Source organism: Oncorhynchus tshawytscha, linkage group LG24 (assembly GCF_018296145.1).
Source record: "Oncorhynchus tshawytscha isolate Ot180627B linkage group LG24, Otsh_v2.0, whole genome shotgun sequence".
Classification (NCBI taxonomy): Eukaryota; Metazoa; Chordata; class Actinopteri; order Salmoniformes; family Salmonidae; genus Oncorhynchus; species Oncorhynchus tshawytscha.
Genome location: NC_056452.1, coordinates 12,418,120 through 12,431,246, shown reverse-complemented (window position 1 = coordinate 12,431,246; position 13,127 = coordinate 12,418,120). Strand labels below are relative to the sequence as shown.

The following is a 13,127-nucleotide window of genomic DNA, read 5'->3' as shown; positions in this document are numbered from 1 at the left end:
AAAAACACACAGACAGCCTGTTACTACATCATAATATATACCTACAATGACAGGGTTACACAACAGTTTAACGAACCAGTCTGTAGAAATACCCCCCCCTTGTACTACTTTTCAGAAACACGCCACATATAGCAGGAAGTATAACCCATGTTTTCACTCCCGCCTCAGAGCACTTATGCTGCCGTGAACGTTTCCAAAGGCGTTGGGTCACCGTCTGTGGCTAGTAGGTTCAGAGTTGGAAAACTGAATCATTCAACAGAGCATCGCTTACATTTCACAGCCCCGCAGTTCCCTCTTAAATACCTGGAAACATGACAGACCCTTTCAGACAGGCGCAAGTGTGTGAATGTGGAACGGATACTTGATTTGTGCATCCAATTCGCATTCACCCACATTCTCTTACTTACTCTAGCCTTGTTTGGTGTGTGTCTGTGAGAGTGTGTGTGTGTGTGTGTGTGTGTGTTTGTGCCAGTCTCCACTGTCCACTGTGTGTGTGGGACGTACATAAACTCCAACACACAGTCTTTTGTTCTAGGTTAAGGATGAAAAACTGTTGGTTCTTTGGGAGTGTGTGTGTGAGTACGCGTGTGTGTGCGGCTCACCCCTCTCCCTTGTTGCCGATCAGGAGGACTGCAATGTGTGTGTCTCTGAGTATGTGTGTGTGTGTGTGTGTCTCTCACTGTGAGTGTCTGTGTGTCCATGCCCCTCACCTCATGTCTCTCCCCCTTGTTCTCGGTCAGTAGGATGATGGCGTCGGCCAGTGTGGTAGCGGTAGCCTCCACCTGCTCCACCATCACCTGGCGGGAGCTGTAGATGGCCAGGATGTAACCTGGGAAGTCCTGGTTGGGGCGCCGTGCACTGGTGGGGCTCGACACTAAGAGAAGACAAGACTCCATTTGATTCCCATTGTGATTGGTCGCCTTAATAAAAACCCCGATGAAGGCTAAGGGCCAAAACATTGGTTTAAACAATAAAGAAGGTGGTTATGTCAACTTCCACTGCCCTCCAAGTTGCTGAATTTACTCTTCTCTACCATTGTGTTTTTTGTTCCCTCATTTGAAAGACAAGGTTCAATCCACAAGCTGGCAGGGGGATATTCCAGAACGTTCCATATCCCTACAGAGGGATATTCCAGAACGTTCCATATCCCTACAGAGGGATATTCCAGAACGTTCCATATCCCTACAGAGGGATATTCCAGAACGTTCCACATCCCTACAGAGGGATATTCCAGAACGTTCCATATCCCTACAGAGGGATATTCCAGAACGTTCCATATCCCTACAGAGGGATATTCCAGAAAGTTCCATATCCCTACAGAGGGATATTCCAGAAAGTTCCATATCCCTACAGAGGGATATTCCAGAAAGTTCCATATCCCTAGAGAGGGATATTCCAGAAAGTTCCATATCCCTAGAGAGGGATATTCAAGAAAGTTCTATATCCCTACAGAGGGATATTCCAGAAAGTCATCAAAGCTGCAAAGTCGGCTTGGCTGGATGCTGTCTCTCGTCTCTGCCTGCTAGAGCGGCACCTCTCTCTCTCTCCTTCCTCTAGCGCTTTATCAGCCTTGGTTAATAAAGTAGCTTAAAAACAGACTTTTCTCCTGCTTCCCTCACTCGGATCAGACCGAGTCCGGATCCCACCAGGTCCCTACGGAACAAGTCTAGTTGTCCTCGCATCTGTTCGGAGTGGGTCTCCATACCGGGTCCAGTGTGGAAAGACCCAGGTCCATTTCGGAAAGGGGCCAACTTTTTGGACCCATGAAGACCGCTACCATGTGAGTCTATTACAGATGATTCAGCCCATAGGCACATTCTCCATATTAAATTCTTTACCGGCTGCTCACACACACACACACACACATTCAAACACAGCTGACACATTCACACTACGAGTTGACACATGCATACCATGAAATATGTCAGTTGTGTTTGGGCAGTACTCCTCTACCATCCATTCGTGCCAATCCATAGAGGGATATACTGAGTGTATGTACCTGGTGTGGGCGGCCCCACTCCGCTGACCTTCATCTGCCAGTGGTTAAAGGCGCAGCACACCACGGCGTACTCGCCCGGCTCCAACATCACGTCGCAGCCCACAAACTTCTTGACCGCCCGCTTGCTGTGGGCCAGCAGTCTGCCCAAGGTCAGCTTGTTGCCACTGCCAAACGACGCTCTGAACACCATGATACACAGGTCCAAAAGGTGGCTGTCTGCCGTATCCGACCGCCTAGGAGGAGGAGGAGGGGAATAGAGATTCAATAGTTTAAAAGTTGGATTGTTTATTTACATGGTCTAAAGGGTTCTTTTTCATTCCAACAGGTGGGTGTTGAGCGAGAGAGAGAGACAGAAAGTACCTGCTGCCCTCCTGGAAGAGGGCGAACTCCAGCGCGGTCCTCTCCAGCATGGTCAGAGCGGTGACCGTAACAGGACCACAGGCTCTACTGGGGAAATAGCCCTGTAACCGCACCTCCTGCCAGTCTGAATGGATCTTACAGATGTCCACCGAGTCAAAGTACCTGTGGAAAGACAACAACAACACAAAAATTACACAGACAGAGTTAGAGTCGCTGACTGTGTAACAGTCAGACCCGGGGAATGTGATCTTACAACCTAATGCATAATGACGCTCCTTCGCTCAGAGCCAATTATGATGTCACTGATAACCACTAGCCGCTTCACTACCCAGCCAGTTTCACCACTGTTTCAACTGCACAGATACAAAAGGCAAAGAAAAGCTGCCCAGAAAATAAACATACAATATCTGTTCTACGAATGTCGATGCATCACGTGCTGACATCATTAAATGAAATCTGTAAAGGGTTGTCAATTTTGCTGTTCTGAGCCAACAATAAAACCATAGTCCATTGACAGGGTTAATAGCAGTGTGTGATTTCCTAAAAAATAGCAGTGTGGTACACCACAAGGAGTTGTGTTGGGCCCAATTAGAAATCCAAACTGTGATGCGCCGCTGCAGCATCTGTTGACATCAGCCCACAAATGCGCACGCACAAACAGTCACGCACACGGCTGCTGCATGCCATGACAGGACTCCCTTACTACACCTTAACTTTACGTGAAGGCTATACTGTATCAAAAGAGCACATGGATGCATGTACACGCGCACACCCTCATGGCAGTACTCCAATAAGCCCCATCTTTGATCAGCACAAAGTCTTGTGGAAGACAGCTCCTTCATTTGACTTCTTAAGGCATGAGCTATCTTGACATCCTTTTCCTCTCCCTCTCTTACAAGTTTATGTTTTCCTGATAACTTTGACCAAAACCCAACTCAGAAGGCCACCCTCTGACCTGACATTCCAGTCGCTCACACGCACACACGATTCAAATGTATTTATACAGATCAAAGCCAACACTTTACCTACCTCTCCAATCCCCCCCCACCCCCACACACAATTTGGCTTGCTAATAAAAATGGCTCTGCTTCAAAGCGACCGCCCCCAGAGATCCAACCAGTAACTGACTCACCCTCTTTTCTTCTCAGTCTGTTTTTCCCCGTTTTATCACCCCCCCCCTGCTTTGTCATCTGTCTGCTCCCCTCTTTCGTCTTCCCAGAAGAAGAGAGGGGGATAAGAGGGAAGAGATGGAAGAGATCAAATAAAAAAGCTCTGAAGCCAGAGTGAAGGGCTACTGTGGTGTTCTTAGTTCTTCTACTAGGCTACACTTGTTAAAACGCTGTGAGGACTTCACATCATGTATCTGTTTGTCAAGCACCCTTTACTAGGGATGGGCATTTCAAATCATTTTACTATTCAAATCATATCATGATCTTTTTTCGGCTGTCTGGACAGTTGAAACACAGTGTTCTGGCCTGTATGGACATTGTTTGCAATATTCAAGTGTGTTTACTTCTGTGCAGCATGAGTAGGGAGCTAACATGATGCTGCCCAGACTCCCAGTGCAGACAAAGTGGAGCAGGCCCAGTGATACAACAGAAGTACCTAAAGTAACAAAAATTCTAGTACCGAGCCGTTTTTCATGTTCTAGGCTCGAAAAAGTACAGACGTTTCGGTATACCGGGCGACACTAACAGACAGACACATTGAGACGCAATGAGACGGGACCTACTTGATGAAGTCTCCGTACTCGATCCAGAAGACACCCTCGCTGCTGCCGTGGGCCATGAGCTCGTGGCGGAGGTGCTGCGGCCAATCCGGCCACTCGTCTGACCAGCTGCCGTTCCAGGAGAAGCGACCCCACGGGTTCCTCAACCGCAGTAGTCTGAGTCGGCAGAGAGAGAGAGAGCAAAAACAACGCAATCAGGATCGAAAAACTGAAGGACACTTTTTTTTCGCTAAGTTTCTTACAACTACCAGCGGGAATAAAGGACACAATGACAGGAATCTGAAAAAGAGACATGGCCCTTCTCACCAATAACTTAAAGCCCTACCCCCTTATCATTTGTGACCAATTAGCCCAACCCGGCTCCCACTAGTAACCCAATCGGCTCTCACCTGTAGCCCTGTACGTCCCGTACGTCCAGGATAGAGTAGGCGTGGCGAGGGCGGAGGCCCAACGACTCGTACGTCACATCGTCCACCTTCATGTTCCCTCCTCCGCATGACGCCCCCATTAGAAACCTACCCGCCGCACACAGGACACAGACAGAGATGCCTTCAGACTGCCACGCAGAGATATCAGCCCACAGAGAGAAACACGAGATTGAACCTCACGCAACTTTCTAGAGCACTGGTCACCAACCGGTCGTTCTCCAAGGCATTCCTAGTTGACCGCCAAACACTTCTGTACGATAAAGCCTTGCGTTCTTTTATGCCTGTTGGCGGTAGGGTCGGCGACCTGTTGCCATTTTGAACCATTTCGTGTGTCTGAAGGTACAAACTCTGCCTTCCCGGCAGGCCCAGAGAGCAAATCAAGTGCACTATACAGGCCTACCGCTGGCCAATCGGATGGCTCAGATGACCGTGTTTGCAGTAACGCAGCAGGCATAAAAGGAACCTACAGCGAAGCGGATACTGTGAGATATCAAAACGTCTAAAACCATGACTAGAGAGAGACTCGGCGAATACAGCAAAGAGATGCTGTTTCCAACACTTTTATAAGCCCTAAAACGCTCGTTCTTCCTATTTCCACTCGGCGCTGCAGCAGCAATGAATTAGTAGGAATGTGTACTGTATCTATAGGCTTGCACTGTTGTTATTATTAGCGGCTTGGGTCTTTTTTAATATCGAGGAATATTGAGCTTTCTCTGTTCATAGGAGTAACAACACGAATTTGTGCACGAGGCAGAAATAATGCGGCGCGGCTCGACTTTCGCCGCCAGCTGGAAGACGGGTGTCCCTTTTCGGTCACTGTCGGTGGAGGAAAGGGAGAGCGGCGGGATGTTGAGAGGCGGAGCCTCAGTCTGCTGCTCTCTCCCTCCACTGAGACTGACCATGAGATGCAGGTACCCATCAGCCCAGTCAAATAAAAGAAATAGCCAATGATTGAAATGTATGCTCAGCAGATCTATTACCGGTGCGATCATGGAGCGTACCCCCCAAAAATTATGTAAACGGCCCAAACATTTCTAGCAAAGGCAATATACAGTGACTATGTATCATTGGGCCTATACTTTACTGCACAAACCTCACTGCTACAATACTGTTTTTAATTGGTTAATGTTGCATGGGCTTACATTTTTTAAGTCCTGTTCAAAAAAGATAGATCTCGGCTTGCATTTTGACTCAAAGTGATCTTGACTCGGAAAAGGTTGGTGACCACAGTTCGAGAGTTTCCCCGGTTAACACTATCGATGTTTCCTTTACTGTGGCAATTGTGATCGAATCAACGCAACATACCGAAACAGAAATTAACTAGGCAAGAGATTTTGTTGGGAGGCAGAACGCATCGGAGTAGGATTCTATTGCATTGACATGCACTACTCAGCACGTACTCTACACAGACCGATGTGGCAAAACCAATCAGAGCTGCAGTAGGCTTATATGCAAATAGACCATTGACTTATATGGATCTGTGCCATTCACTTTGAACTGGACCGTGTTTACAGCTGTGGCCGTGAGTAGACGCGCTTGTTTTGAGATTAAAGTCGACAAGCTGCTTGTAACCGCGTGTACACATTTTGTTTATATCCTTTGCTAGTCATTGAGTCATTGATCATTTGTAGTCAGCAACAGGGGAGTGTGATTGCTTCCTACAAGAGCACAAAACGTGTACATCTCTAGACATCTTTGAAAAGCAAGTCAGGTAATGAGCTTTTTTTCTGTCTTCAAGGGACAGTGTTTTATTTTGAGACAGGCTTGAATAAGCTAAGTAGCCAATAGGAAGCGGGAAGCATAATTTGTCTGTAATAATGGTGGGAATAAGTGGTTTCTTGCACCAAACAACACAACAACATGTCTGAAGGACAAGTGGATAAACAGGTTCATGTCAAGCCCTGTATATTGTTTTTCAAAAGTCTCAAGTGTTCACAGTAAACGTACGCTGGAAGTTGCACAGAAATTTTGCGCTTAGCAGACCTGAGGTTTGCTCAGTGTCTAGGAAAAATGAGAAGGAACATTGATCACGTGTCACCTTAAAACTCTTGGGGGCGGTCGCCAAAACGGATCCAGATATAAGCCTACTCATTGGACTAAAAAGCATTCTCCATTGAACATGTTTGTTAGTCAAGGAGTAGATGTAATCAGGGTCCATTCAATAGGCCACGTCATGACTTCTCAAATGAATGGACTTGTTCTTGACCTAGACTCTCGAGTAACTACTTCATACCTCGTGCCAACCTGTGCACATCATGATACATATACACAGCACCCCCCCGAAAGACAAATCTCCTCTATCCCCTTACCCGGCCTCCTTGGAGCTCAACATCTTGGCCCAGATGAGGTCCGTGTCGATGGGCTCCTCGCGGGGGTTGGTGGAGCTGACCTGCAGCATCAGGGAGTCACACGGCGCCCCCGTCAGCGTGGCCAAGCCCTCGATGGCGCGCCCCGCCTGCAGGGCGAAGTAGGAGCCATGGAGCTTGGCCAGGGCCTTCTCTATCAGGGCCACCCAGAGCTGCTTACGCTGAGCCTGGCGAGGGAGAGAGAGGAAGGAGGAATGGAGAACGGAAGGAGAGAGAAGAAAAGAGGCAGAGGGGGATAGAGGTGGTGAAGTAGGAAGGACAGAGAAAGGTAGTGAAGGGGATAGAGGGACGTGTATGATGGAGAAAGGGAGGGAGAGAACAGTAGGCAAGGGGAGCGAGACACAGAGAGAGAGATCAAGAGAGAGGGAGAGAGAAGGAAGAATGGAGAGAGAGAGAGAGAGAGAGAGAGAGCGAGGAGGTAAAATCTATGAGCAGTGAATGAACCTTGCAACGCAATGAACATAACAGGGACGACCACGTTCAGAGTTCACAGAAGTGGCGAGGGACCACGCGTAAGTGCGTGTGTTGTCCCAGCCCTTACCTGGGAGAAGAGCAGGTATCCGTACTCATCGCAGGGAAGCATGTCGTCCACCAGCACGGTGATCCAGGTACCATCCTTACAAAGCCTGACCTGGTAGGCCCCCTCCTGGCAGATCCCCCTGGTGATCATCACCCTCTCCACCAGCTCTGGACGCTCCGCCAGCACCGCCAATGCACTCAGGAACCTGCAGGGGGGCAGCAATGAGATAGTCAGTCAGCAAGTCGGTGCAGGCATAGCGTGGAAAACCCGATCCTGGGCAAACACAGTGACTCGGGTCTGGTTTCAACTAGGGACTCTTTTGGCACTGCCTACGTCGATAAGGGGAGAGAGAGAGAGAGAGAAAAATAACTATTCTGGGGACTCTCCCAACAAATCACAATGCAGACATGCCAGAACTCCGCGATTCAAAACCAAGGTTTACAGGCACAGCCTTTGCAGTGGTTTTAGTTGAAGCAAACTAGCCACTTGCGAAATGCACTCATTAAAAATAACTTCTGTTTTCTAACATCTTGCTAGCTACGATTTGGGATTTTATTCAAGAGGATAAAGTAATCGCATAGTTCCTCTATGCCAAGAGTCCATCATTGAAACCAGATCCTAGTCACTGTTTCCGAGAAGAAGGCAGGCAGGCAAGAAGGTTATACGTATATAAGTTAGTAAAAGTCAGTCAGACAATATAACATATTCTTCACATTTATGACCAGATTCAGGATTGTGTGGGTCCTACGTTATTTCCTACTTCACAGTAGGGCCGAAATGCCTTCTTGAACATAGGAACGTTCATATGCAAGCATTTCGCCAAAACCCCCGCAATAACATCTGCTAAACACATGTATGTGACCAATAAAATTGGATATGGAATTGATTTGATGCCTTAATGACCAACTTGAATGGGATCCGTAAATATGAATTAAAAAAATGATGACCCGAGTTTAGCCAAGGGAAGGAAAATCACTGAGCTATGGTGGGAGAAAGGCAGGACCCACGATTGGCTAAGATAATGGAGGGATAAAGGAGAACTACCTTCTGGAGCACAGTGCCACGCTCACTCAGCCGGTTACAGGCCAATTCTTAAACGAGATGGGTGAGGCTTAAGACGGTGTGAACGATTCTGAATGGGCGTAAGGAAAAAGAAGAGGTCTCGATAGAAGTGCAAAGCTCATTCAAGGTATTTTCCTCCTACGTGTCTCCAAAGTGGGTTAACAAGTTTAGCACATTTCAAAGCAGCATAACTTCCCCGTGTTTCCTCCAACCTCCAGCGTACGACACGCCATTCTGTAGCTCTGCTTCTGTACCTTTCTCAATCGATGGTTGACTTGCCACCAACCGAAACCCCTAAAAGAGCCAGGCAGAAGCCAAAACGTAGGAGGAGAACATTGAGAGGAAGCAGACTAGAGGGAGGTTATGGAACGCAGGAGATCTTCCTGCTAATCTTGCCCTTCCTAGAGCTGAGCCCCTTCGTTTGAGGCTTTACTCAGCAAGCACTCCCTGAGTGTGTGTGTGTGTGTGTGTGTGTGTGTGTGTGTGTGTTTGTCTGTGTGATCTCGAAGCTAGAGAATCGGTCTCAAGAGGGGCCTTCTTGCATGATATTCTTCCCGTATCATCTCAACGAGACATTTTTCAATAGCAACTCCATCTCCCTGTCTGCACCGGGTTACGGTGCTAGACAAGCGTGGACGATCTGGCCATTCAAGCCCATGCAAATCCAATCAATGCAAATCAGATTAAAAAAAGAAGCGAATCAAAATCCAATTACTTCGGCCGTAGCGACAAGAACGCTGGACTAGGACGGGTTTCTAGCCTCTCCGGCCGCTCAAGGGTGGGTTGATGTGACGGTATGCGATTTGACATGTGGTTGCCTGGCTGGGGATGTGTAACATGGACTGGAAATGTGACTAGGGGTGTGATTCAGAATGGGAATTGGGTCACTTCCTGTAGTGTGAGAGAGAGAGTGGAGGGGTGCCTGGGGAGGGTTATTTTCGATAAGCGGCTGTGTATGTGTGTGTGTATTTGAGAGTAAAAAGTGTATGAGAATGAGTGTGTGTGTGTGTGTGTGTGTGAGAGAGAGAGAGATGATGAGTGAATAAGTGTGTGTGTGTGTGTGTGTGTGTGTGTGTGTGTGTGAGAGAGAGAGAGAGAAATGATGAGTGAATAAGTGTGTGTGTGTGTGTGTGTGTGTGTGTGTGTGTGTGTGTGTGTGTGTGTGTGTGTGTGTGTGTGTGAGAGAGAGAGAGAGAGATGAGAGTGAATAATGATGTGTGTGTGTGTGTGTGTGTGTGTGTGTGTGTGTGTGTGTGTGTGTTTGTAGGAGTGACTACACAGGCCCCAAGGACACCCAAAGCAAGGGCGTGGAGAAAAACCCTATGTGTCCAGACCTACATTCCTCTGAATAATCCTACAGTCAGGTGCTGTATCAGTACATCTGGCTGCCTCACCCCTCCTCTCTCTCTTTCTCTCTCCCCACCTCTTTCTATCTATTTATTTATCTCTCCCTCTTTTGCTCGCCCCCTTTTCACTCGCGCCCTCCCTCTTCCTCCTCCTCCTCCCTCTCTCTTTAGCACCCCCACCCCCACACACACTCTCTCTCCCTCCCTTTCTCTCCCTCTCTCTCTCTCTGCTTTAGGCCCAGGGAGTACATCTATATTCATTTTTCAGTGATAAACTACACGGACCACCAGTGTGTTTGTTTATTCTCTTCCACTGACCTTTAAGACGAGCGATGAGAGATCACCTCTCACACGCAGAGTGGAGTTGGTTTATTCATTCAGAAACACCTTAGTAAACAGACCAGGGAGGGCAGAGACAAAACACTGTTTCTAACAAGCACAGCAGGCACACCGAACACGCAGGCCACGTATATAGCACGCTGTTTGGCACCCACACACCCACACACCCACACACCCACACACACACTACGAAGCTGCACACAGTGAAGACAACTCACCAACAGTTTCCCAGCAGGCCTTGCAGGATGTCCGAGGGCCGAGGGGTGCGGAAGACAGACCATTTGACGCCCCGGTCCTTAAAGTTGTTGCAGTTGATCTCGTGAGGGCGGAGCCACTTTTTGATTCGCTGCTGGACGCTGTCGCCCTCGGGGAAGCCCACGGATTGGGGGCTGGGAGGGAAGCTGTCGTCCACGAAGTTCACCACGTTCTAAAATGACGGAGAGATATAGAGCATGACCCTTAACCTCCAGACGAGACGGAGGTTACACAACAGTCCAGCTGAGAAACCACACACATATCAGTAGAGTCCGATGGTGTAAGTCAGTGACCTGGGTACAAGCGTGAGTCATTTGCTTGGCTGAACAAGTGCATTGGCATACTGGCATCGAGACTAGTCAAAACAAGACTAAGTCACCACACGGAGATAAAACATGTACTGTATTGTTGGCTGCAGTCTGGAAATCCCACAATATAGGGAAGAGTGGGGTAAGTTGAGTGAAAGGGTTCAATGAGCCACACCTTGGTTTCTAGGAAACCAGACACAAAATGTGTCATGTGACCAAATGTTTAGGAAGAGGTCATCATTTCATGGAGTCTGTGAAGGAAGAAACCACATAGAAAAAGTGATAAGCAAGTTAGCGCCAAAAAACAGATTTACACAAAGTCAAATTAATTTATTGTTATAGGTTCCATGATGCTTGTATCGCAACCAAAGTACCTCGTTTTAACATTGTTTTAATATAAGTTGTTTTAATACAACATGAGGTTATAAACCTAGGATGAAAGTGCATCCTTTGGGCTAATACAGTCCAAAAGTTTGCCTTGGGGTAATCCGAAGGCAATGGGGTAAGTTGAGCCAATGGCCGCCATACCCCATACAAATGACTATAACATGTTGTGCGTTCTGGTTTTGTGTGTGTAATGTGTTATAGATACAGTTGAAGTCGGAAGTTTACATACACTTTAGGTTGGAGTCATTAATTCTCGTTTTTCAACCACTCCAAAAATGTCTTGTTAACAAACTATAGTTTTGGAAAGTCAGTTAGGACATCTACTTTGTGCATGACAAGTCATTTTTCCAACAATTGATTACAGACAGATTATTTCACTTATAATTCACTGTATCACAATTCCAGTGGGTCAGAAGTTTACATCCACTAAGTTGACTGTGCCTTTAAACAGCTTGGAAAAAAAACAGAAAATGATGTCATGGCTTTAGAAGCTTCTGATAGGCTAAATGACATCATTTGAGTCAGTTGGAGGTGTACCTGTGGATGTATTTCAAGGCCTACCTTCAAACTCAGTGCCTCTTTGCTTGTTATTTGATATAATGGGAAAATCAAAAGAAAATCAGCCAAGACCTCAGAAAAAAAAAAATTGTAGACCTCTACAAAGTCTGGTTCATCCTTGGGAGCAATTTCCAAATGCCCGAAGGCACCACGTTCATCTGTACAAACAATAGTACGCAAGTATAAACACCATGGGACCACGCAGCTGTCATCCCGCTCAGGAAGGAGACGCGTTCTGTCTCCTAGAGATGAACGTACTTTGGTGCCAAAAGTGCAAATCAATCCCAGAACAACAGCAAAGGACCTTGTGAAGATGCTGGAGGAAACAGGTACAAATGATCTATATCCACAGTAAAAATGAGTCCTATTTCGACATAACCAGAAAGGCCGCTCAGCAAGGAAGAAGCCACTGCTCCAAAACCACCATAAAAAAGCCAGACTACTTTGTCCCCCAACTGCACATGGGGACAAAGATCATACTTTTTGGAGAAATGTCCTCTGGTCTGATGAAACAAAAATAGAACTGTTTGGCAATAATGACCATCGTTATGTTTGGAGGAAAAAGGGGGAGGCTTGCAAGCCGAAGAACACCATCCCAACCGTGAAGCACTGGGGTGGCAGCATCGTGTTGTGGGGGGTGGTTTGCTGCAGGAGGGACTGGTGCACTTCACAAAATAGATGGCATCATGAGGAAAGAATATTATGTGGATATATTGAAGCAACATCTCAAGACATCAGTCAGGAAGTTAAAGTTTGGTCGCAAATGGGTCTCCCAAATGGACAATGACCCCAAGCATACTTCCAAAGTTGTGGCAAAATGGCCTAAGGACAACAAAGTCAAGGTATTGGAGTAGCCATCACAAAGCCCTGACCTCAATCCTATAGAACATTTGTGGGCAGAACTGAAAAAGTGTGTGCGAGCAAGGAGGCCTACAAACCTGACTCAGTTACACCAGCTCTGTCAGGAGGAATGGGCCAAAATTCACCCAACTTATTGTTGGAAGCTTGTGGAAGGCAACCCGAAACATTTGACCCAAGTTAAACAATTTAAAGGCAATGCTCCCAAATACTAATTGAGTGTATATAAACTTCTGACCCACTGGGAATGTGATGAAAGAAATAACAGCTGAAATAAATCACTCTCTCTATTATTATTCTGACATTTCACATTCTTAAAATAAAGTGGTGATCCTAAGTGGTGATAAAGTGGTGATCCTATTTAATCCTACTAGGATTAAATGTCAGGAATTGTGAAAAACTGAGTTTAAATGTATTTGGCTAAGGTGTATGTAAACTTCCGACTTCAACTGAATGAACTCAAGATGTGCATTTGTATTGTTAGAGAGGAGACATCATCATGCTCGGGGTCTGGCCCCCCTACAGGTGTGTGTGTGTGTGTGTGAGAGTGAGTGTGAGAGTGAGTGAGTGAGTGAGTGAGTGAGTGAGTGAGTGAGTGAGTGAGTGAGTGAG

The 13,127-nt window shown here is 46.9% G+C and overlaps 1 protein-coding gene across 5 annotated transcripts in view; it reads right to left on the bottom strand.

Moving 5' to 3' along the window:
* Positions 1–13,127, bottom strand: part of capn15 (calpain 15) — a 70,220-nt gene that overhangs the window by 6,762 nt on the left and 50,331 nt on the right. For all 5 annotated transcript variants that reach the window (XM_042305325.1, XM_042305324.1, XM_042305326.1 and 2 more), the window contains exons 3-10: positions 10,368–10,576; positions 7,424–7,607; positions 6,826–7,049; positions 4,478–4,603; positions 4,092–4,244; positions 2,360–2,521; positions 2,000–2,232; positions 711–874 (exon numbers count right to left, since the gene is read on the bottom strand). In XM_042305325.1, the coding sequence (XP_042161259.1) occupies positions 711–874; positions 2,000–2,232; positions 2,360–2,521; positions 4,092–4,244; positions 4,478–4,603; positions 6,826–7,049; positions 7,424–7,607; positions 10,368–10,576 (1,455 nt within the window). The remainder of the gene's footprint in view (positions 1–710; positions 875–1,999; positions 2,233–2,359; positions 2,522–4,091; positions 4,245–4,477; positions 4,604–6,825; positions 7,050–7,423; positions 7,608–10,367; positions 10,577–13,127) is intronic.